Raw genomic sequence first — 26741 nt, forward strand, 5'->3', positions numbered from 1 at the left:
CGTATGTGTCCAATGATATGGATGGGGAGGCGGAACCTGGCGTTTGCCGTTGGTTTGAATCGCGGAGGCCAGCGGCGTGACAGTGTCAAGTGTGAGAGCAAACGGTAATCCTCCGTAACTCACCGATTGCTCCCGATCCCCGGACACCAGTACACCGAAAACAAAGCGCCATGTCTCCGACCGGCGAGTCTCTGATCGGCGTTACCGGCAGAGGAGACCCCGTGGGCCCTAATCACCTCCGCTGGAACCTGAGCAAACAGCAAATCGAGCAGGAGGTTCAGGCCCTGATCCGCCGGACCAAGCAAGTGTACGACCGAGTCGGCTCGCTGGATCTGGCCGAGGTGGAGTACGACAACACGCTGAAGGAGCTGGCGGACATCGAGGTCGAATATACGGGTAAGCTTGTGGGCGCGGGGAGCCGGGTGGAGATCACACGGTGTGAAGCTGGATGGACACAGTAGGCCAGGCAGCCTCAGAGGAGCAGGAGCAGGAAAGCTTGACGTTTCGGGTCGGGACCCTCCATCAGAAATGGGTGAAGCTGGGTGGAGACTTGTGTTTGTGCGACTGGCCACGTGTGCGACACCCTCACCCTACACTGCCACTTTCCCCAGGGGCAAACTGCTCCTCTAGGATAGAGAGCACCGCTCCTGACGGGCAGAGCAAAAGTAGGAGGCTCCTTTCCGTGGTCAACGTGAGTTAATGGAGATGCCGTCTCCACCCGCTTACTGTGTCGACGGAGACTCCTGCCCGATGGGCAGAGTCAAGTATAGCAGGTCCCTATAAACCAGAGTGGTATTATTTCGAAGCAAGTTACTGCACATGCTGGAATTTGTACTGAAAACAAAAAAAATTCCTAGAGACCACAGCAGGTCAGGTGGCATCCATGGAGGGAAAGCAAACTAACGTTTCGAGTCTAGTTGTCTCTTCAAGGGTGATCTAAACTCGAAATGTTAGCTTGCTTTCTGTCCATGGATGCTGCCTAGCAATATTCAGAACCTACCTCCCCCTCCTTAGGCAGAAAGAGGTTGGGGTAACCCACACCTCCCCTGAGCTGCAGTGTTTCGAGTGGAATTTGGTGCATGGACAGGGAGAACTTGGTTGGGGAAGATTCTGTGTACACTTCTTGAGAACTGTGTGCAGCTGGATGGAGCGAGCATTCTGATGTTGGGATAGTGATAAATTTTCAAAGTAAAACAAATGCATCTGTGCCTTAAATGCCTCTGCTTCCAAGATCTGATGGCTATGCCTTTATTAAGGTAATTTTTTTCCAGCCTACTGTGCTGTACTCTAGTTCCTAAGATCATCTAGGTCTGGTCTTCAGTGAAAAGCAACAAAGGACTTTACAGAGTTAAAGTTCAGAACAGATTGGACTTTCTAACTGGTTTTTGGTTGCTCTTTTAAAAGAACAAAGTTAGATATATATTGTTAATGTTATTATTTAATCTGATACTCTTTGAAGTATAGAATGTTACAGCATAGAAGGAGGCCAGTCAGATTGTCAAGTTTGTACCAGCTGTCGAAAGGTGCGGTTCACCAAGTGCCACTTCTCCTGCCTTTTCCCGGTGGACTTGAATTGTTTCTCTTCCGGATGATGAATTTTCCTTTTCAGATATGCTTGGGAAAAATGTTTCAAAAGACTTGAGTTTGGAATTGATGTCAACCGTGACTGATACATCTCATAAAATGGTATCAAGTTCCATTGTCAACAGAAAGAAGACTTTCCTGTTGAGTTAACTAATTCACCTGGGAGAGTGATTTTTTTATTAGAGATAATGGGAACTGCAGATGCTGGAGAATTCCAAGATAATAAAATGTGAGGCTGGATGAACACAGCAGGCCAAGCAGCATCTCGGGAGCACAAAAGCTGACGTTTCGGGCCTAGACCCTTCATCAGAGAGGGGGATGGGGAGAGGGAACTGGAATAAATAGGGAGAGAGGGGGAGGCGGACCGAAGATGGAGAGTAAAGAAGATAGGTGGGGAGGTAGGGAGGGGATAGGTCAGTCCAGGGAAGACAGACAGGTCAAGGAGGTGGGATGAGGTTAGTAGGTAGATGGGGGTGCGGCTTGGGGTGGGAGGAAGGGATGGGTGAGAGGAAGAACAGGTTAGGGAGGCAGAGACAGGTTGGACTGGTTTTGGGATGCAGTGGGTGGGGGGGAAGAGCTGGGCTGGTTGTGTGGTGCAGTGGGGGGAGGGGACGAACTGGGCTGGTTTAGGGATGCAGTAGGGGAAGGGGAGATTTTGAAACTGGTGAAGTCCACATTGATACCATTATGCTGCAGGGTCCCCAGGCGGAATATAAGTTGCTGTTCCTGCAACCTTCGGGTGGCATCACTGTGGCACTGCAGGAGGCCCATGACGGACGTGTCATCTAGAGAATGGGAGGGGGAGTGGAAATGGTTTGCACTGGGAGGTGCAGTTGTTTGTTGCGAACTGAGCGGAACTTCTCTTTTGACTCTTCCCACTTCCTACAGACTAAGGGGGTGGCCATGGGCCCCGCTATGCCTGCCTCTTTGTAGGTTACGTGGAACAGTCCCTCTTCCGCACCTACACAGGCCCCAAACCCCACCTCTTCCTCCGGTACATTGACTATATCGGCGCTGCCTCTTGCTCCCCAGAGGAGCTCGAACAGTTCATCCACTTCACCAACACCTTCCACCCCAACCTTCAGTTCACCTGGGCCATCTCCAGCACATCCTTCACCTTCCTGGACCTCTCAGTCTCCATCTCAGGCAACCAGCTTGTAACTGATGTCCATTTCAAGCCCACCGACTCCCACAGCTACCTAGAATACACCTCCTCCCACCCAACATCCTGCAAAAATTCCATCCCCTATTCCCAATTCCTCCGCCTCTGCCGCATCTGCTCCCACGATAAAACATTCCACTCCCGCACATCCCAGATGTCCAAGTTCTTCAAGGACCGCAACTTTCCCCCCACAGTGATCGAGAACGCCCTTGACCGCGTCTCCCGTATTTCCTGCAACACATCCCTCACACCCTGCCCCCCCCACAACCGCCCAAAGAGGATCCCCCTCGTTCTCACACACCACCCTACCAACCTCCGGATACAACGCATCATCCTCCGACACTTCTGCCATTTACAATCCGACCCCACCACCCAAGACATTTTTCCATCCCCACCCCTGTCTGCTTTCTGGAGAGACCACTCTCTCCGTGACTCCCTTGTTCGCTCCACACTGCCCTCCAACCCCACCACACCCGGCACCTTCCCCTGCAACCGCAGGAAATGCTACACTTGCCCCCACACCTCCTCCCTCACCCCTATCCCAGGCCCCAAGATGACATTCCACATTAAGCAGAGGTTCACCTGCACATCTGCCAATGTGGTATACTGCATCCACTGTACCCGGTGTGGCTACCTCTACATTGGGGAAACCAAGCGGAGGCTTGGGGACCGCTTTGCAGAACACCTCCGCTCAGTTCACAACAAACAACTGCACCTCCCAGTCGCAAACCATTTCCACTCCCCCTCCCATTCTCTAGATGACATGTCCGTCATGGGCCTCCTGCAGTGCCACAGTGATGCCACCCGAAGGTTGCAGGAACAGCATCTCATATTCCGCCTGGGAACCCTGCAGCCTAATGGTATCAATGTGGACTTCACCAGTTTCAAAATCTCCCCTTCCCCTACTGCATCCCAAAACCAGCCCAGTTCGTCCCCTCCCCCCACTGCACCACACAACCAGCCCAGCTCTTCCCCCCCCACCCACTGCATCCCAAAACCAGTCCAACCTGTCTCTGCCTCCCTAACCGGTTCTTCCTCTCACCCATCCCTTCCTCCCACCCCAAGCTGCACCCCTATCTACCTACTAACCTCATCCCACCTCCTTGACCTGTCCGTCTTCCCTGGACTGACCTATCCCCTCCCTACCTCCCCACCTATACTCTCTCCACCTATCTTCTTTTCTCTCCATCTTCGGTCCACCTCCCCCTCTCTCCCTATTTATTCCAGTTCCCTCTCCCCATCCCCCTCTCTGATGAAGGGTCTAGGCCCGAAACGTCAGCTTTCGTGCTCCTGAGATGCTGCTTGGCCTGCTGTGTTCATCCAGCCTCACATTTTATTACAGTGATTTTTATTGTTTGAATCAATAGAAACTCACTGCATGGAAAAGGGGCCCTTGTCTATGCTGGCTGTCTGAGAGAGTTCCACACGAGTACCACCTGCTCTTTCCCACCGAGACCTGCGATGTTTTTCTTTCACAAGTTCTCACTTTTGAGAATTCATAAAAACAGAGCATCATACATCCAGTGTTGAAAAGAATTCTCCTCCTTTGCCCTGATTCTACTGCTAATTATCTTTAGTCCTTGTCATATGGTACCTTACTACCCTTTAAATCCCACAGGTTGGCTGACAAAATTAAAGCCTATTATGTGACACTTTTAAAATGCGTAATGTCAATGAGGACTGTTGTGGTTCACTCCATGTCTGAGCCAGGACATCTTGGCTATAGTCCCACCTGCTGCAGGGGTGTGTCATAAGTCTGAACAGGTTGATTTTGTTTTTATATAAAAATATCTCAAACTGTGTCAGCTTCAGTACCTCATCAATTGTCTTCATTGACAAATCAATCCTATATGTAAGGCACAAATTGTATTGTTATGCATCCCCATTGGCTGCCATATATTAAAGCATACCCTTCCAAGTGACAGCTACAATTTTCCTGGTTATCCCACCACCCACTTCAGGTCAATTAGATCTTACTTTCCCTATCTCCCTTGTTTTGAAAGGTTAGTCTTAGTCCTCTGGAATCATCTTGAATGAAAAATTGTCTGGTTTTGATCACATCCCGTGATAGATATTTCTATTTATACAGCATTTTTAACTTAAAAAAAACAAAATGGAATGTCATAAACCAATATTTGGCACTGAACCACTTAAGGAGGTACGAGGGCAGATGACCAAACACTTTGTCAGAAAGGTGGTTTTTAAGGAGTGTCTTAAAATGGGGAGGAGAGGTGGAGGAATTTAGGGAGGGTATTCCAGATCTTATAGTCAAGACAACTGAAAATATGGTCATCCATAATGCAGATATTAAAATTGGAGATGTGCAAGGGGCCAGAATTCGAGGAATGCAGAGATCTGGGAGGGTTGTGCAGCTTGAGGAATTCACTGAAATTGGGAATGGCAAGACCACAAAGAGATTTTAAATCAAGAATGAGAATTTTAAAATTGAGGAAATGTTTAATTAGGAGCCACTGCTAGTCAAAAGCACAAGGTTATCAAGACATGAGGAACAGAATTTTGGATGAGCAAGTTTGTAGAGGCCAAATGGAAAGAGGCCATGTTGAAATTTATTAGAATAAATGGAGGCCGGGACGTTGGATGCCTTCAAGGCAGAGATCAACAAATTCTTGATCTCAAAAGGAATCAAGGGCTACGGGGAGAGTGCAGGGAAGTGGTGTTGAAATGCCCATCAGCCATGATTTAAATGGTGGAGTGGACTTGATGGACCGAATGGCCTTACTTCCACTCCTATGTCTTATGGTCTAATAGTTGAGTCAAGAGGAACAAAGGCTTAAGTAAGAATTTAGTCAGCAGATGAAATCAGTGACCTGTACTAAGGACTTTCATTCCAGCAGGATTGCCTATCTGCAATTGCTCCTAATGTTTAAAAGCTTTCTGACACTTGTTGGCAGTTAATTGTATTCAACCACTGTGACACTGTTTGGGCATTTGGTATTTTTTTGTTCAGTACCTCCAATGTCAATCCCTCTTTATTTTCAATCTATCCTTTAGTTCTAATTGCAGAGACTGATCCATGAACACTGCAATTGCAAACCTCCTACTTTTCTGAATTTCCAAACAAAATTGAATGGAGGAATGAGGAATTTGTTACTTTTTTTTTGTCTGCACTGACAATGAAGCATCAAGAAATTTCTCTGGTGGCCCCTTCAAATTGACAATATAGTATCCAGAAAGCACTGGCTGGAGAGTTACATATTGTGGGAAAGCATTTGTAAACAACAGTCCAAACATTCAGCAGTATTCTGTGGGAATAGCTGCTGACAGGAGGCTTTACCTTGCTCTCTCCATGGCTTTGTTGGTCTAATAATTCTGAAGCTATGTCAGCTTTCACAATGGCACAGTGGAACCTAGAGTTCACACAAACTATGAACTGTTTAGTCAACTAAATACATTGCACATTCACAGAATGTTCACACAGCTTTTTGTGAAATTATATTTCAAGTATTAGCAATATGTGTGCAAATTGATATACTGATTCTTCTACCATAAATTCCTTGTTTTGTCCTCCTTTAAAAAATGACTGTGATGATGTACTTTTGAATGAAAGACTTCCAGTTGGCATCCACTAATGCATGCTGGAAGATTTGTGGATGTTAGACCATAAGATGTAGGAGTCATTAGGTCCATCAAAGATATTTGATTATAAGGTTAGATTACAGTATGATGCCTTTCACAGTCTCAAAGGAATATAAAAACAAAGTAAGCCCATGAAATGTATAACAACAACTATCATTTATATAATGTCTTTATCATTAAAAAAACCCCCAAGGTTTTGCAGGAGCATTATGGAACTAAATTTCATATTGAGCTACATAATAAAATATTAGATCAAATGCATGAGGAAAGTGTATTAGAGGAGGAAATAGAAGTCCAGAAAAGAAATTGCAAATCTTAGAGCCTAGACAATTAAAGGCACATTTGCCAATGGTAAAATGATTAAAGTCAGGAATACTAAAGAGACCAGAATCTGAGGATTATAGAAGATTAGAGATTGGGAGGAGCCAAGGGCATGAAGTGATGTCTGAGCAGAACTGGTAATCTTAGGGACGTGGACAGAAGAGCTTTGAATGACCTCAAACTTGCAGAGGTTAAATACAAGAGACGTGTCCGAAGTGAATTGGAGTTATCGAAAGGCAGCAAAAGCATAGACAAGGTTTTCAGCAGCAGGTAAACTGAGCAAACAAAGTTGGGCATTGTTTCAAATTGATAAGACCACCACGATATGAATTGGCTACTTTAAATCAGAGCAGAAATCTGAAATCCAAGAGTGAGCAAAGTCAAAGTGCCCTTCGTGCCATGCAGCACTATTCTTACTACTGTTCTATTACCCCTGTTTTATATTCAGAATTGCCCATACACACAACTGAGCATTTTTGATCTCATCACCAAGGCATTTTTTTCATCAGTTAACTACCACCAGTTTCCTGTCACCCTTTTCAAGTCATGACATTGATCTGATCTGTTGAACATATTACTTTCACTACTGAGACTTTTTGTCTTAATATTTCAGTGCAACGGAATATTCTAGATTTCCCTCAGCATGTCTCTCCTTGCAAAGAAGTTCGGGCTGCAAGCACTGAGGCGGACAAACAGCTGTCAGAGTTTGACGTGGAGATGAGTATGAGAGAAGATGTTTACAAGAGGATCGTTGCTCTTCAGGTGATAATTTAGTTGAACGAAGAGGCTGCTAAAAGATCACTTATCTTCCAGGATTCCTTCCGATGCAATCTAGAATTTTAGCTTAAAAATTGGGGGCAGAAAACTGCTTGCAGCGACATCACTTTGAATTAACCTCAGCTTCTCAGGCTAAAGAGAAAAATGACAATCAGTGCCTGCTCTTGATGGCTGCTGCACCTTCAAAAGCACCTACCAAATGCACAACATCTACATTCAAAGGAAAGGGCATGGGAAGTATGGGCAAACCAACACCTTCATTTCCCTTCAAGCCACACACCATCCTGACCTGGATCTATATTGCTGTTCCTTCAGTGTTGCTGGGTGAAAATCCTGGAACTCTCTTCCTAATAGCTTTAGGGGTGCTTCCACCTCATGGTTGCAGTGGTTCAGGAAGAGGAAAAACCAGGGAAGCTCAGACCAGTCATCCTTGGAGTAGGAAAAATGCTAGAATCGCAGCATGAATTTGAGATTAAAAACCAAAAGAATTGTGAGTGCTGAAAAACAGAAGTTGCTGGAAAATCTCAGCAGGTCTGTCAGCATCTGTGAAGAGAAATCAGAGCTAATGTTTCGGATCCAGTGACCCTTCCTCAGAACTGATTTAGCTGGGAAAATGTCAGTTTATATGCAGAAGATAGGGTGGGGGAAAGGGTAAGGAGTAAACAATATGTGGGGATAGAGCCCAAAGAGAGAGAAGAATGGTTGGACAGATAAAGGAGTGGATAGTGATCTGGGTAGGAGGGTGAATAACTTTTAATTGTGACTGTCAGTGACTACACACTACCTATTGTTAATGTCAGACGATATGATAACGAGACCTGGTGTGTGGGGTTGGGGGGGGTTAGGACATGGGAGACATTCAGATCCTAAAGTTATTGAACTCGATATTGAGTCTAGAGGGCAGCAGGGTCCCCAAGTGGAAGATGAGGTGTTGTTCTTCCAGCTTGCTTCAAGCTTTGCTGGAACACTGCAGCAAGCATGAGACAGATGTTGGCCAGAGAACTGGGTAGGGCATTAAAGTGGCAGGCAGCTGGAAGCGCAATCTTTTTTTGCAGGCGGAATGTAGATGCTCTGCGAAGTGGTCACCCGGTCTATGCTTTGTCTCCCTAATGTAGAGGAGACCACATTGTGAGCAGTGAATGGAGCAGACTAGATTCTGGGAAGTGCTGCTTCACCTGGAAGGAATGTTTGGGTCCCTGGATATTGAGCAGGGAGAAGATAAATGGGCAGGTGTTACACTTTCACTGGTTGCAAGGGAAGGTGCCGTGGGGCTATGGGAGGGTGTTGGAGTGTATGAAGAGTGGACCAGGGTGTCCTAGAGGGAACGGTCCCTGCGGAAGGCAGAAAAGGGAGGAGAGGGGACTGTGTGTCTGGTGGTGGCATCTTGCTGGAGGTGGTGGAAATGGTGGCTGATGATCTGCTGAATGTGGATGCTGGTGGGATGATAGCTAAGGAAAAGGGAACCCCATCGCTGTTGCAGAAGGAAAGGCAGTGGTTGAAGGCAGAAGTGAGGGAGATGGCAACAGGACCCTCAACAAGGTCCTATCCAACTGCTGGGGAATCCTCAGTTGAGAAAGAAGGTGGACATTTCGGAGGCTCACTTGTTGCAGTTGGTCTCATGGAACACATGCGGTAGAGACAAAGGAACCGGGAGAATGGAATTGAGTCTTTACAGGAAGCAAGGTGTGAGGATTTGTAATCAAGGTAGGTGTGGGAGTTAGTGGGTTTATAGTGAATATTAGTGGCCAGTTTGTTTCCAGAAATAAAAAAACAGAGATGGGAAGGGAGGAGCTAGAGATGGGCAGGGTAGAAATTGTAAGTGAAATCAATGAACATTTCCAATTCTGGATGAGAGAGGGAAGCAGTACCGATGATATATCAGAGAAAGGGTGGAGGCTGGCATAGGAATGTTCCACGTACCCCACAAAGAGACAGATCTAACAGCAGTCCATGCGGTACTCCTGGCCACTCCTGACCTGGGGGGAAAAAAAAGGAGGAGTTAAGAGAGAAATTGTTGAGGGTGAGGATGAGCTTGGCCAAGCGTAGATGGGTGGCGATTGTTGGGAACAGTTCAGGTCCCCTTCATTCCAGGAAGAAATAGAAAGCCCTGAAACCATCTTGGTGGCAGGTGGATGTGTAAATGATTGCAGGTCCACGGTAAAGAGGAGGCAGCTGGAGCCTGCAAGGTGGAAATTCCGAAACAGGCATAAAGCGTGAATTTGTGAATGTTTGAAATTGTTGGAATTTTTTGAGGTTGTTACTAACATACTTGATAAAGGGGAGCCAATGGATGTAGTAGACTTGCATTTTCAGGAGATTTCTGTTAAGGCCCCCTAAGTGAGGTTGGTTAGCAGAACTAAAATCTTCTGTGATTTAGTGATGGTTGGAAGGGTTTTAGGGAGCAGACATGAAAGTGGAATTGAGGCCTTGAGGGGTTCAATTGCCACCCCTGCTCATAGAACAGAAGAACTATATAGTTCCTCCTTACAACTAGCTCTAGATTTAACTTGTTGACTTGTTGACAGAATTAGGAACTAAAAATGTTTTGCGTGAAATATGAATTTTGTTTACACAAAAAATAGCTCTTATACATTTTGATTAGAAGAAAGCAAATCTATTTGAAAGACACTCAAGCTGTTGCTTCATTCTGGGGGCTTGATCTTGCAGGAGAAGCATCAGGCTGAAGATCTACAACCAGAGGCCAGACGCTACATGGAAAGATTATTGAAACTAGGAAAGAGAAATGGACTCCACCTGTGTAAAGATAAGCAAGATGTAAGTAATGGTTAAAAACTACATTTGTAGATGAGACCCAACGAAAGCAGAATGCTAATGATATACAATGGATTTGATATTAAACTCTCATAGCTGTCGTATAGGGTGTTTAAAGCAAAATATCACAATGTATCACCAACCTGCAATGTATATATATCTCTCCCTATTTTTATGGCAGTGAATAATAGTGTACATGTTTCATGCCTTGAAGTGACAGGACGCTTCATCTTAATGTTAAATTAACATAGTTCTGACCCTGATTTAAACTTGACAGCTGCTCTCTAGGTTTCCCAGGGCTTGGGAAAATGAGACTGAAATGTGTATGGGAGCAGGTGGCTCTGACAGCTGAGTGCTTTTTGGAGCACTTCTTGTGGGCAAGGAGGATCAGGTGAGCATCTCTCTGTCTCTCAATCAACCAATCTTCAGCTTTACCGCAATGTGATTTCCGTTACCAACCGAGATCATTTGACTGAGTACAAAACATTAGAAAATATGGAAGTTGGGACCTTCTGGTTCATATGCCCCAAGCATCACCAGATGGATTTATCCACAAGTCCTTTCATGAAACTCCAGGCTTTATAATTTTTGTATCCTATAGTATAAAGGATTAGTTAGGATGTTATTAATATTTCTGTGGTTTCTAACAGTGTGTCCAAAAAAAACGTATTATGGTGGAAATACATAATTACCTTACTCCTTTCTCTACTCAATAAGCCAGGAGGTATTGGAGGACTCACTGCTCATTTATTCTGTGCTTTAGGAGATCAAAGACATCAAGAAGAGAATCAGCACCTTGTGTATTGATTTCAGCAAGAACCTGAATGAGAATACAACCTTCTTGGAGTTCACACAGGATGAATTGGGTAAGAGATAAGTTGCTTTGATTAAACAATATGACTGTTTTTGCTTTTGTTCAATTCCAAAGTTGCTGTAAAAGCTCAGCAGGTCTGGTAGCATCTGTGAAGGAAAAAAAGAGTGAACACTTTCGGTCCGGTGGCCCTTCCTCAGAACCAGACCGAAAACGTTAACACTGCTTTTTCCCTTCACAAATGCTGTCAGACCTGCTGAGCTTTTCCAGTAACTTTGTTTTTATTCTTGATTTGCAGCATCCGCAGTTCTTTTGGTTTTTATTTGATTGGAATTGAGCCTGCATATAGTAATGAAACAGGTTTTTAAATCCAGATTATTGTTTTTTTGTTTGTTTGCTTGCTGTGAGGTACAGCCTATCAGCGTAAATGCTTCATTGGCCCTTAGACAGACTGACCTTGGAGTCCCACCTTGTAGTGGGACCTTTCAAGTCTCACTGCACTGTCATGTTTTGAATGAGTTTTTAATCTGAAGACCAGATGGCAGATGTAAAAAAAAGGAATAATTCCAAGTAAAGAGATTTTTGAGATGTCCATTAAAACCCTTATACCTCAGCCATCAAAAGCACAGAGTTTGTTGATGTGGTTTGGGACTTTGAACATAAAACATTATAGCACAGTACAGGCCCTTTGGCCCTTGATGTTGTGCCAACCTGTGAAACCAATCTGAAGCCCATCTAACCTACACTATTCCATTGTCATCTATATGTTTATCCAATGACCATTTAAATGCCCTTAAACTTGGCAAGTCTACTCCTGTTGCAGGCCCTTTCTACTCTGAGTAAAGAAACCTACCTCTGACATCTGTCCTATATCTATCACTCCACAATTTGAAGCTATGTCCCCTTGTGCTAGCCATCACCATCTGAGAAAAAAGGATCTCCCTGTCCACCCTATCTAATCCACTGATCAACTTGTATGTCTCTATTAAGTCACCTCTTAACCTTCTTCTCTCTAATGAAAACAGCCTCAAGTCCCTCAGCCTTTCCTCATAAGACCTTCCCTCCATATCAGGCAACATCCTGGTAAATCTCCTCTGCACCCTTTCCAATGCTTCCACATCCTTCCTATAATGCAGCAACCAGAACTGTACACAATACCATGGCTCCGAAACGCAATCCGTCTACCAGTAAAATCTAACACACCGTACGCCTTCCTAACAGCCCTATCAACCTGGGTAGCAACGTTCAGAGATCTATGCACATGGACACCAAGATCTCTTTGCTCATCCAAACTACCAAGAATCTTACCATTAGCCCAATACTCTGTATTCCTGTTACTGCTTCCAGAGTGAATCACCTCACACTTTTCCACATTAAACTCCATTTGCCACCTCTCAGCCCAGCTCTGCAGCTTATCTGTGTCCCTCTGCAACATCGTTCAGCACTATCCACAACTCCACCGACTTTAGTGTCCTCCACAAATTTACTAACCCACCCTTCTACGCCCTTACCAGGTCATTTATAAAAATGACAAATTGAGGTGGCCCCAAAACATCCTTGCGGTACGCCACTAATAACTGAACTCCAGGATTAACATTTCCTATCAACAACCACCCTCTGTCTTCTTCCAGCTAACCAATTTCTGATCCAAACCACTAAATCACCCTCAATCCTATGCCTCCATAATTTCTGCAATAGCCTACCGTAGGCAACCTTATCAAATACTTTACTGAAATCCATATACACCACATCAACCGCTTTACCCTCATCCACCTATTTGGTCACCTTCTCAAAGAAGTCAATAAGTTTAGTGAGGCATGACCTACCCTTCACAAAACCGTGTTGATTATCCCTAATCAAATTATTCCTTTCTCTAGATAATTATAAATCCTATCTGTTATAATCCTTTCCAACACCTCACCCACAACCGAAATAAGGCGCACTGGTCTATAACTACCAGGGTTGTCTCTACTCCCCTTCATGAACAAGGGGACAACATTTACCATCCTCCAGTCTTCTGGCACTATTCTTGTAGACAATGATGACAAAGATCAAAGCCAATGGCTCTGTAATCTCATCCCTAGCTTCCCAGAGAATCCTAGGATAAATCCCGTCTGGCCCAGGGGATTTATCTATTTTCACACTTTCCAGAATTGCAAACACCTCCTCCTTACGAACCTCAATCCCATCTAGTCTAATAGCCTGTATCTCAGTATTCTTCTCAACAACATTGTCTTTTTCATGTGTGAATACTGACGAAAAATATTCACTTAGCGCTTTTACTATCTTTTCGGTCTCCACACAGAACTTCCCACTACTATCCTTGACTGGCCCTCATCTCACTCTAGCCATTCTTTTATTCCTGACATACCTACAGAATGCTTTAGGGTTTTCCTTGATCCTACCTGCCAAAGGCGTCTCATGTCTCATCCTGGCTGTTCTTAGCTCTCTTTAGGTCTTTCCTAGCCAACCTGTAACTCTCAAGTGCCCTAACTGAGACTTCATGCCTAATCTTTAAATAAGCCGCCTTCTTCCTCTTGACAAAAGATTCAACTTCTTTAGTAAACCACGGTTCCCTCGCTCGACCACTTCCTCCATGCCTGACAGGAACATACTTATCAAGGACACGCAGTAGCTGTTCCTTGAACAAGCTCCACACTTCAATTATGCCCAGTCCCTACAATTTCCTTCCCCATCCAATGCATCCTAAATCTTGCCTAATCGCCTCATAATTGCTTTTTCCCCCCAGCTATAACTCTTGCCCTGCGGTATATACCTATCCCTTTCCATCGCTAAAGTAAATGTAACCGAATTGCGGTCACTATCTCCAAAGTGCTCACCTACCTCCAAATCTAACACCCGGCCTGGTTCATTACCCAGTACCAAATCCAATGTGGCCTTGCGTCTCGTTGGCCTATTTACATACTGTGTCAGGAAACCCTCCTGCGCACATTGGACAAAAACTGACCCATCTAAAGTACTCGAACTAAAGCGTATCCAGTCAATATTTGGAAATTTAAAGTCACCTGTAACAACTACCCTGTTACTTTCATTCCTGTCCAGAATCATCTTTGCAATCCTTTCCTCTACACCTCTGGAACTTTTCGGAGGCCTATAGAAAACTCCCAACAGGGTGACCTCTCCTTTCCTGTTTCTAACCTCAGCCCAATCTACCTCAGTAGACGAGTCCTCATCGAATGTCCTTTCTGCTACCATAATACTGTCCTTGACTAACAATGCCATGCCTCCACCTCTCTTTTTTTAACCACCCTCCCTGATCTTACTGTAACATCTAAACCCCGGAACCTGCGACAACCACTCCTGTCCCTGCTCTATCTGTGTCTCCGAAATGGCCACAACATCAAAGTCTCGGGTACCAAACCATGCTGCAAGTTCACCCACCTCATTTGGGATGCTCCAGTGTTGAAGTAGACACACTTCAAACCACCTTCCTGCCTGCCAGTACACTCCTGCGACCTTGAAACCTTATTCACGACCTCAATACTCTCAACCTGCTATTCACCGGAGCTATAAATCAGGTTCCCATCCCCCTGCTGAATTAGTTTAAACTCTCCTGAAGAGTATTAGCAACCGCGCCCCCCCCCCCCAGGATATTGGTACTCCTTTGGTTCAGGTGTAGACTATTCTGTTTGTAGAGGACCCCCTACCCCAGAATGAGCCCCAATTATCCAGGTTTCTGAATCCCTCCCTTCTGCACCATTCCTGTAGCCATGTGTTCAGCTGCTGTCTCTCCCTATTCCTCACCTCGCTAGCATGTGGCATGGGTAACAAAACCAGAGATAACAACTCTGCTTGATCTAGCTCTAAGCTTCCACCCTAGCTCCTTGAATTTCTGCCTTACATCCCCATCCCTTTTCCTACCAATGTCATTTGTGCCTATGTGGACCACGACTTGGGGCTGCTCCCCCTCCCCCTTAAGGATCCCGAAAACACTATCTGAGACATCACGGATCCTGGCATCTGGGAGGCAACACACCAACCGCGAGTCTCTCTCGTTCCCACAGAATCTGCTATGTTTTTATTGCTTATTACATGTTGGTACCATACAGATCAACATATTCTCTGCAGATAAAACTCAATCACAATGACAGTGTAGAATTACCTTGCCTGTTGTTTCTCACTGCTAAAATCATAAAAGATTTCACAACCAAGCTTTTTCTGAAACACTTAACTCTTATCATTGACTGGAAAGGCACTTAAGGATATCTTGCAGACAGCATTTGGGTCTGCATGTCAGTTTCTACTTCCAAACTCTCTCATCCCAGTTCTTTATTCTGATACATTTTTCTTCATTTCATGCTTGAAGGAATTGTGCTTTAATGATACGATGGTGCTTTGGATTCTTGAAAATTTGGACGCCTCCCCTCTGCATGGGTGAATTGAAAAATAGTGTTTTGGCAGGCTGTCTTAAGTGGGCAATACAGCTGAGCACCTTCTACCCTTATTTGATCAACAGCATTCTTTTTAAATAAATAAATGTGATTTAAAATAAACTGTTGGACTATAACCTGGTGTTATGTGACTTCTGACTTTGTCATCCCAGCCAAACACTGGCATCTCCACATCATAACATTCTTTTAGGTGGAATTGTATTTTCATGTTCTTTTATCTTTTATCGCATTGTTTACTCATAGGAATATTGAGGCCAATTGCAGGCATAATTTTGAGTTTGAATAATTCGGTGCTTGCAGAGAATTGAGCTAGATACATTTATGGCTTCTCTAAAATGAATTACTGGCTGCATTTACTAGCAATCATTGAAGGGAAGCACCTCAAATTGTATTTGGTGAAAGCAAATGTAATATGAGTAATTGGAATGATTGCCATTAATTGTTGATTATGTTAATATTTGGTACCAGGCGGCCTACCTGACGACTTTATCAATAGCCTGGAGAAAACAGACAATGGGAAGCTAAAGGTGACTCTGAAGTATCCCCACTATTTTCCCTTGATGAAGAAATGTCATGTCCTAGAAACCAGGAAGATGATGGAGCATGCCTTTAATTCCCGCTGTATGGAGGTGAGTTAAGCTGGTCTTTTGTCTATTACATGTCATTTACATTTATGTACTGTAAATTCTGCTTGACCCAACTATTTCTGCTGGTGTTTATGACGCACACAAGCTTCCTACCATTCTGTTTACATAACCTCACTTTGTCAATATATCTTTCTGATCCTTTCTCCTTTATGAACTTATCCAGCTCTCTCAAGTGCATCTGTGCTATTCTACTCAACCACTCTGCACAGTAGCAAGTTCTGCTCTGTCACTGTCACTCACTTCTTTTAACAATATGTTTACCAGATTTATTTTTTAATTCCAATACATTGTACTTTCTTATTATTCCTTATTTTCAGTTCTCTCGCGCTCGCTCTATCACAATGATAATGTTCCGTATTTTAGACAAACTTCTTTCCTGCATGTTACTGACTAGTTCAGATCATTTCTTGACCACCTCATTAGATAACGATATAACGCCAATTTAAACATTACAGCCAAACCTGATCCTCAAAATGCTGGGTACCTTTCCAGTAGGAATCATTGGACTGTGATGAGAAGCAGAAAACTGCACTGATTTGTTTTGTCTTTTTGTTATAGCTCAATTAAGGTAATCTCGGTTGCTTCAATTCAGAGAGAAGGATTGTGTGTGGGATTTTACTAGTGTTTATGGCTTTGTGCCTCATTATGTGATGCAACTGTTCAATGCGGATGTTCTGCAAGTGGCTTCAATGTATCAGGTGGTACAGCAACTGTGCAGATATCTCAGTTAGTCCATTAGTAGGCAGTTTAGAAAAATGTAATGCTACTTTTTAGGAAATACTGCTTATTGTTGGGAACAAAGTAAATATAACTTTTTTTCTTGCTTGACTAGGACAATTCAAAAATCCTTAAGGAACTGGTGGAACTTCGTACGAAGAAGTCTGGTCTTCTGGATTTTAAGACCCACTCGGATTTTGTACTCGAAATGAACATGGCTAAGAATAGCAAAAATGTCAATGTCTTTCTGGGTAATGATTTTCATTTTGCACACATTGCATATCTTGGTATAATGTATTAAACCACTGTCCTTCACAATTGACAAAACCCTGTCTGATCGGGTGAAACCTGCATTCTGCTAGAAGGTCACTTCATCAAATTAACATGCACAGTCTGGTCCTATTTTTAGTTAATCCAAAACAGTGCCATCAAACTACCCACAAACTGGTAGTCTTGATGGGTTTTATAACAAACTTACAGTGGTGGGTAAAGGATGTAGGGCTGATGCTCTTAGAAGTTGGGATTATGTGTAGGCATGTGTTGGGTAGTGATCATATTAGATTAGATTGTATTATGTCAATTGTAAATCATGTGCCTGCAATCTGTACTGTTTTAGATGCTAATTTGAACTAGAAAAGAAATAATGTAGGCAGTTGTAACCATTGGTCTGATCAAAGTGGTTTAATCCCAAATAATAGTAGCAATTTATTTACTTCCCCTTTTCAATTTGCTACTATTTTGGTTGAGTTTAGTCCATTTATAATCTGAGTTAACTGAACTTCAAACTGTCTTTCGTGGGTCTGCTGTAAGCTGCTTCTGAAAAGACATGGCTTTTCAATCTTCAGTTTATTTGGTTTCCTTTTTCATTTTCTTTCCAGCAGAATCATCTGAACTGTCACCACCATCCCCTCAACACCAACATTTCTGACTGGTGTTCAACATTTCTGACTGGTGTTCAATGTAACAGTCTCTCACCTTTCACTGGGAATAGGGGAATGAAGTTGGGAGCCTCATTCAGAGAAGATCTATGTCCAGTTGAGAACTACATCATTACATGTAAACTTTTTCAAATTCATGTTTCAGATGAATTAGCACAGAAGTTGAAACCACTTGGCGATGCGGAGAGGGCAGTGATATTAGAGCTGAAAAAAGAAGAGTGTCAGAAGCGGGGGCTGGATTTTGATAATGTTATAAATGCCTGGGATCTGCGCTACTACATGAACCAGGTGGAGGAGTTAAAATACTCGGTGGATCAGAATCTTCTGAAGGAATATTTTCCGATGGATGTTGTAACTTCTGGCCTGCTAGGAATCTACCAGGAACTTCTGGGATTAACATTTCAACTAATTGAGAACGTGCCTGTGTGGCATGAGGATGTAAAACTGTATTCCGTGAAAGACACAGCAACTGGAGAGTTGATGGGACAGTTCTATTTAGATTTATATCCAAGGTGATTTCTTCAACTTTGAAGGAGAGAATAGAATTGGTCAAAAATTAATTCTACAATATTAAAATGCTCGCGTGAAAGGCATTGTCCATTGTGAAACTGACTGAAAAGGACTAAAAAGTCTTGGATTTGATCCCTACTCACTTCTGTTCTGGTTGCTATCAGTAGGTGAAATGACACAATTAAGTATCTCTGTCTCCAGATTAGGGAGGAGAAAAAAAAGTTGCTTTCCTGATTAGTATTCAGTAATTCCGAGTGGAATGTCTTTGTGCAGATGTTAACGAGTGTCTGGAGAACTGTAGTGCTTGGAGATCACTAACGTTCAAGTGAACCATTGAAGCAGAACGGATGTTTAAGTTATAGAACGTAGAACAGTACAGCTCTGTACAGGCTCTTCGGCCCACGATGCTGTGCCGACCTGTTATCCTACTAAGATCCTAAGGTCTAGCCTGCATACCCTACATTTTACTATCCTCCATGTGCCTATCCAAGAGTCGCTTAAAATCTCTCAAGTATCTGACTCCACTACCACTGCCGGCAGTACATACCACATGCCCACCACTCTGTATGAAGAACCTACCTCTGACATTTTCTGTATACCTTCCTCCAGTAATCTTAAAATCATGCCCCCTCGTAATAAACATTTCCACCCTAGGAAAAAGTCTGTATGTCTGCACAAAATCCGTTCTCACATTGCGGTGCTAAAATATCAGCCTAAATTGGGTGAATTCTAGGTCCGATTAGATTAGATTCCCTACAGTGTGGAAACAGGCCCTTTGGCCCAATAAGTCCACACCGCTCCTTGAAGCATCCCACCCAGACCCATCCCCCTATAACCCACACACCCCTGAACACAACGGGCAATTTAGTATGGCCAATTCACCTAACCTGCACATCTTTGGACTGTGGGAGGAAACCGGCGCAAGCCCACGCAGACACTGGGAGAATGTGCAAACTCCGCACAGACAGTCGCCCGAGGCTAGATTTGAACCCGGGTCCCTGGTGCTTGAAGCTGCAGTGTTAACCACTGAGCCACCATGCTGCCTAAACTAAAGCTGTAAACAAATTGTGAAATAGCCAGCCATTACATTCTCTCGTTCTATGCAGATAGGCATGTGTGCTGCTAATTTCAAGTGACGCATGAAAGAATTGCATGGCTGTAGAGGAAAAAAAAGGGGATTGGAACTAATATTAGATAGCTCTTTCAAAAAAAGCACAGTATGGCCGAATAGCCACCTCTGAGGTAAGAATCTAAGGTAAATTGTTTTTTCACTCCATGACAAAACATTTTGGGTGGAATAGACCCTAAAGTAAAAACTCAGCTATGTGGTAAAAATCTGTATGGGTACATATGGATATATATCCATGTGGTGACGGTGGCTTGTATTGCTAGAGGAGAGAAAATATTTTTTACGTAACTGACAAAATTGCATAGTAATTATTTACTAATTGGTGATCTCAGGGTATCCTGTCCAATTTTATGCAATGTCAAGGACTTTTGAAAATGTAAATAGAACCTGAAGGGCTGGATTTTGTATTCCAGTACTATCTGGGCTGACCTACTCTTTTTTTGTTTAAAAACAAGAGGCATTACTCTGCGATTTCAGAAAGGTAGATACTCGACCCTGTTCAGGTTTTGTTTGTTAAAACCATAGAATATAAGTGAGTTTGTTCTTGAATTATTAAGATATCCGGAGATAAACAGGTCTCTGAGCAGATCACAAGACCGAAAGGTGTAGGATGTTAATCTTACAATTTATCAACTGCTGCAAAATTACAAGAGGAAAGAAGTGAAGAGTTCCATAATAAGAAGTTCCTCATTCTAAATGAATCAGAATAGGAAATGGTGCATAAGCTTAGCTTGCAACACATAAAGGACTATGAGATAATCGTGGAAAGAGCTGAAAAGGAATGAGAAATCAATGATGTCATGACCAAATAATTGTATCAATAAGGTGGAAGATTAGGTGAGGGAGAAAATGTTCACGGTGCTCAAAAGCAATAGTTCGTGGACAAATGTACAATTCCTGTTTCTCCTTTTATCGCTTCTTAAAGTTAAGGGTGGGGGAGGCAAGCCAAGAGTATTGAGATATGCCAGTCAGTCTTTAACTAATAGTCAATTCAAGAGAAAGCTGAATGTGATTCAAAATTATAAATCGATTCACACCCACTGTTAAAACTAAATTTAAAAGTATGATCTTTGCAAAATATTTTGTTTTACAGGGAGGGGAAGTATGGACATGCTGCTTGTTTTGGCCTTCAGCCAGGATGTTTGCTACCTAATGGCACTAGGCAGATTACAGTGGCTGCTATGGTTGCAAATTTTACCAAGCCAACTCCCAGTGCTCCATCATTACTTCAACATGATGAGGTTGAAACCTATTTCCATGAGTTTGGTCATGTGATGCATCAGATCTGCTCCCAAGTAAGAACTTAATGTCATTACCGTTACTGTTGTTGATATCAATGATGTAAAACCTTTAAGGTTTTTCTCCCCCAACACCACCTCCATCTCTTCCCAAAATTGCATTTCTTGGTGGACTGCACTCCTCCAATCCATTAGACAAGTTGCCATTCTTCATGTTCAAGACAATGTCACTAGACTATTCAATTTTGGAATATGTAGCCAAGCTTGCACCTGATTGTTCAATGTTCATTTGTTCACTTTCTAGCAATGGTCAATGGTTGACAGTTTTGGACTGGAAATGCTCACTGATAGTCTTCATTTATACAGTTTACAGTCCTTATTATTCGTTGGAAAGCTTACATGTGCAAATTACAGATCCTTCTATTTTGCTTCTTGATCAGCCAGACTTCACTGTAGAAAAAGACAACTTCTTGTGAATCTTGAACTTATTCATCTTAATACTCTATACCTTTCATATCTTAGCTGAGGAGGACTTAGTTGAGATTGCTGGCTTTTGGATGTGCCTTGTGTTTGAATTCAGTGTGTAGATTATATTTAAACAACATCCTGTGTTCCATGAGTTGAGTTCAGGCAATAATCGTATTATTGTCTGACAGGCTGAGTTTGCCATGTTCAGTGGAACGCATGTTGAGCGAGATTTTGTGGAGGCTCCATCTCAGATGTTGGAGAACTGGGTTTGGGAGAAGGAACCATTACTCCAAATGTCTAAGCACTACAAAGATGGGAACACGATTCCACAAGATCTGCTGGACAAACTCCTTAAATCTAGACTAGCTAACACAGGTAAATACTGACGCTGTTTTTCACATCTGTATAACCTTACAGCAAATTAATAAGTGAGGAAAATTTTAAGAGCTCACAGATGTTGTTTAATTTTATCCATGTTAGGTTACTTTTAATCTTTTCAGGTATTCTGCTAACAGATTTACCAATATTTGCACTCATGCCGTTGCAAAAAAGCAAACTTTTTTTTTCTACCCCTTTCCTCATTGTACAGGGCTCTTTAATTTGCGACAGATAGTTTTGGCAAAGGTTGACCAGTCACTGCACACATGCATGAATGTGGATGCCAAGGAAGAGTACACTAGGTTATGTAAAGAGATAATGGGAGTTCCAGCATCACCAGGTAACTGAAGAGATTTTTTTTCTTTGGCTGCTACTGCTTTGAAATGCGCTACTTCAGCATGGACTGGAGTTTAAAACTGGACCCTTGCTCAACTGTATTGTGCAGATGCTGTCATTTTTAACTGGGCCATCAAGTGAGCTGCTATTTCTTATTTATTTTCTGATTATTATTTGACCCACCTACTGCGTCCAATCCAACAAAGAGTCACTGATTCAGCCAAATAAATAACAATGTGAAGCAATACTTGTGTGCACCCATTCTGTAAGTTAATGTACATCTGTCCAGTCTAATCTATGGAATAATATCTCAAAAACAAGGCAGGTAATACACTGGCTTAGTTTTTTTTTTCAGAAGAGTTCAGGTAGCTGAAACAATGTAATTGTGTACACTTTTTCAGGAACTAATATGCCAGCCACTTTTGGGCACCTGGCTGGAGGATATGATGCCCAGTACTATGGTTATCTCTGGAGCGAGGTTTATTCGATGGACATGTTCTACACCCGATTTCGCCAAGAAGGGGTCATGAGTTCAAAGGTACTGATGGATTTTTACTCAGTTGTGATGGTAAAATAACCAGTGTCCAACTCTATAACCAGATTGTCCTTCCTAATTTTACAAAAGTGGTTACTAAATGCTGATTAGAAGCAGTAAACCTGACCTCTTTTTCATAAGTTGTTTCTTCTGAGGCAGATTGGATTGATTCCCTGCACTGCCTGGGAGTGTGGTGGAAGGAGGGTTTGTTTGAAGCACTAAAGAAAACATTGTTTCAATATAAATACTCGTTCAATGTGCAGGAGTTTGGTGCTACATCGAGATGCTGCAGGCATGACTGGCCAAATGGCCTTTTGGTCTGCATGAATTTTGTGAATCTGAAGTGAACAACCTTTGGAAGGGGGGGTGTAGGCCTGTAAGACTTGCAGCACAGAAGAAAACTACTTCACTCTTTTGTATTTGTACTGGCCTCTTACCTCCAAATATTTTAACAATGTTTCCTTGAAAAGATGTAGTGGATTCAGATGAATTGCTTTCTGTAACAAAAAGCATTTCATGCTTCAACAATTCCCTAAGTGAAGAAATGTTTCCCAATCTCTCTCCTCCTTTTTCCGGTGACCGTTTTTAAATTAACGGCTCTCATTACTGACTCTTTATTGAAATCTTCAGCTATTCACACGTCTAAGTTTAGAAATAAGCTGATACTCTCCTTCTCTGCTCAGAAGTTTGAATATATTCTGATTTTCTGTTGTGTCCTGTTGCCACCTAAATTTGTAGCCTGATCGCAATTCATGAGAGCAGTAACATTAAACTTTTATGTGAAAGCCAACATTCAATACTATTGCCAGGTCCCAATCTAAACAGATGAAGTGTGGCAAGGTTTTACTCCTCCCCACCCTGCCTCCTTCAGGGGCTGCTTTACACAATTGTGATTCTGCATCACACGAAATACAACCCAACTGTATTGCCAAGACATGTTAAAAAGGTACAGATTTTTGGGGATAGTACAAGGTGTAGGTGAGGGATAAAATCAGCTATTGTCTGGCCTGCTCTTGTTATGTGCTAATGGTCAGTTGGATCTTGTAAACCACTTTTTAATGATTTTTAGTGTTATGAGAAAGTTATTTGTAACATGATAAGTTAATACATAATGAAGAATGCATGGTACAGAAAATATCTATTTGTCCCAATAGGTACTTGCTTGTGGTTATGCTCCTTATCACCACACCTCATTCTAATTCATTTTAACCCAATCAGCATATTCTCCCGTTAATTTCTCCCTCACATTTTTTTTTTACTTCCCCTTTCGTACATCTATGTTATTTTGCTCAACCACTTCATTTGAGCACAGAGGCCTGCTGGCAACCTGGGAGAGCAGCAGAACTTGCTGGTGTGCTTTACAATTTACAACTACCTGTTACAACATTTGTGATCCTTTGTTCATTCCAGTTATCAGCTTGCTCATTGGGAATAAACTATAATATAGTTATTGTTAATAAGTATCAAATGAAAGTAGATCCTATTCACTTTGAAAAGAACCTGTCTATTTTGTGCTTCTCTCCCTTTCTAGGTTGGTTTAGATTACCGGAACTTTATTCTTAAACCAGGTGGTTCTTTGGATGCTGAAGAGATGCTGAAAAGTTTCTTGGGGCGTGAGCCAAAGCAAGATGCCTTCCTTCTGAGCAAAGGGTTGAGTGTGGATCAGGACAAATGCTCTGCTCCTTCCGCCTGTTGAAATTTGTTTATTTCACTGTGCATCGTATGAATGCAGCTGTCTTTCTACTGTGGCACAGGAATTTCTCCTTTTATCACCTGTGGACTGGTTTCCAAAAGAATTATTTCCAAATTTTAATTTATTCAACAACTGAAACAGATTAATAGTTTAACCAGAGCTCTCTCACTGTTGCAGAAACCTTGCTTAAATCCAACAAAAGGATAAATTCAGATGAAATTTTAAAAGTTGTAATCTGTGGATAATTGTAGAGGATTGAAGGTCTGAGAACCAGGCTCTTTTCACACAAGTAGACCATTTACTGTAACTGCTGGAGTTGAAGTATTTCCTTTTGCTGAATATCTGTGTGAGAGAATATTGCATGTGGACATAGTTAGCCTTGTGATGCCTTCTAGAATGGTAATATCTAAATTTAAGTAGCCTTGCATCACTTGTTAAGCAAAAGACAATAAAGTTCCTCTCGTAAGGGAAATTTCAATATTTAAAAGAGATAACTGAAACATTGTCATTAATAAATATTTACCTTCACAAAACTTTACAAAGATAGAACCATATGACCTGTGATGTGAACAAATTAATGGGCTAATATTGGAATGTGAATTTATCATCACTAAGACTAACTAAAGAGGGAAAAACTCCTTGTTTACTAGACTATTCTCTAAGTGTTGGTCCATGGTTTAAAATGTTGCAGTGAATGTTCATAGAATGTGATTTTAATTATGACCCTGACAGTTTGAAATTATGTTTTGTCCCATGTGACACATGGCCACATAAACCAGGAACATGCCCAGTCTCTGTCAGAGAGCTGATCACAACTGGAAACATTGCATTTAACTTTCATTCCTGGTTTTGAAGGAGTTATTCAATAATCTTATTGGAAAATCTGATGCTGAGTGATGGGAGGAAAGCTTCTGCCACCTGTGGAATTGCATCTGAGCACGAAATTAAAGAAAGCAAATAGTGAAGAAACAAAACTTTGGTTTAGTATGCAGTATATTCCTTTATTATTTTGGTCCCAGTACAGTTGTTGGTAATATGGGTGTGGACGAGCTAATTATTTGTGATGTGGGTTTGCAATGTTTATACTTTGAGCATTTGTCAGGCTAATTTTTATAGGAAAGTTTATTTGTATAATCAGAAGTAATGGAATGCTGTTTTGGGAGAATATTCCCTCACTTTCTGCCCAAGTTTGCCATCTTAAGTAGTGGTTTTTTTTTGGGGGGGGGAGCATAACTTGTAAATGTTCCAGCATAGTGTGTGCAATTTAATGGCCTCCCCTGTGGTGACTTCGGTTGGGGTATTTGATCAGGCAGGAGTGTGGTGGGTGGTGGGTGGTGATTCCCTTAATGTTCCACCTCCACCCTCATTTAATTACGTGGTGTGAAGGTCTGTAAACTGCCTTCTCATCACCAATTAAGATCCTTAACTGAGTAATAGGTGATAATTTTAAAGGCCTCATCCCTGCTGCAGCTTATGTTAACACAGTGGCAGGTGTGGGAGCTTGCCAAGCAGGGTGCACAAGCTTACCCATGTGAGGTTGCTTATAGCCTCCTTCATACATTCAACGATACTCAGCGTGATTAAGAGACCCAACTTTAGGAGGTGTCGATTGTGGGAAAAGCTGAAAACCAGCTGTCTGCCCCTCTCAAGGTCTCAGGTGAGTGTAATACCAGCAGCAGTCATTACTATTTCCCTTTAAATGAACTGCCGGACTCTGATTATCTGGTGACTCTGAGAGTGACCTCTGTTCAGGGATTAAAGGATTTGGCAGAAGGTCTGCCACTGTCCAATTCAATCCTCAAGTGCTGTCAATCAACAGACTTTCCCTTAGTGAGGCAATTTAAGTCTCTTGGCATCCTCCAGTAGGTAAGCAGGACCTCTTATCACATCCACTAAATACTGTCCACTGTGTTATAAGATGATGAGTTAAATATTCGAGACCATACATCCTCACCTGATGAGTCCCTGATTTCAGATTGGTCAGCTGCTGAATGTATTTCCTCTAAGCATGTGTGCATTGGAATAACCTAAATCCCCTTGGTATTTTCTCACTAGGAAGTAGCATTAAATGCTAGCTGGAACTATATTGAACAGTTAAATACACTGCAAATTAAACCCTAGAGCATAAACGGAGCAGCTGGGGCCCAAATGAAGAGGGGTGTATATGGTCTTCTGTAGTATAATGAGTGCCACTGACTGCATTATGAGGCAATGTGATCATTTTGGAGAAGTTTTCCCATGCAAATAGTATGTATAATCTACAGTTAGTAAAAACAAGTGTTTATACTTTGGTAATCACTGTAATTTTGCCATCTTTTCAGGCAGGCAGATGCTACTTGACTTCAGTGAACAATGTCCGTGTAGTAAGTTAATGATGGGATTTTACAATATGTGGCATCAAGTCATTCCTCCTGTGTATTTTAAAAAATTACACAGGTACAGTGACTTAATTTTTTTTGTCACAGATCAAAATCTCTGTCTTTGTGATTTCTGTATTCTCAGTGGGACTTTAGGTCAGAAACATTATTTTTTTCCAATCACGAGACAAGATCGATGATGTGGCTTCAGTCCTCCCCCAACACCCAAACACACTTCTTGCCCAATATTCAACTCTACACTGTTACATTGTCCTCTGACACCCTGGTGTTTTTGGTATATTCCTAGTTACGTGCTTGCATAACTATTAGTAAGAAAACAGTTGGGGGAGTATACTAGG

General features: G+C 42.4%; 1 protein-coding gene across 1 annotated transcript; it reads left to right on the forward strand.

The window, feature by feature from the left end:
* LOC125465871 (thimet oligopeptidase-like) lies at positions 1 to 26741 on the forward strand. The gene is made up of 12 exons (XM_048559807.2): positions 1 to 396; positions 7278 to 7426; positions 10109 to 10216; positions 10977 to 11079; positions 15905 to 16065; positions 16916 to 17051; positions 17884 to 18250; positions 20471 to 20672; positions 21272 to 21458; positions 21673 to 21801; positions 22199 to 22335; positions 23864 to 26741. The coding sequence occupies exons 1-12, from the start codon at positions 171 to 173 to the stop codon at positions 24026 to 24028; spliced, it is 2070 nt and encodes a 689-aa protein (XP_048415764.1). The 5' UTR covers positions 1 to 170; the 3' UTR covers positions 24029 to 26741.

The sequence above is a fragment of the Stegostoma tigrinum genome, chromosome 30, assembly GCF_030684315.1.
Source record: "Stegostoma tigrinum isolate sSteTig4 chromosome 30, sSteTig4.hap1, whole genome shotgun sequence".
In the NCBI taxonomy this organism is placed as follows: Eukaryota; Metazoa; Chordata; class Chondrichthyes; order Orectolobiformes; family Stegostomatidae; genus Stegostoma; species Stegostoma tigrinum.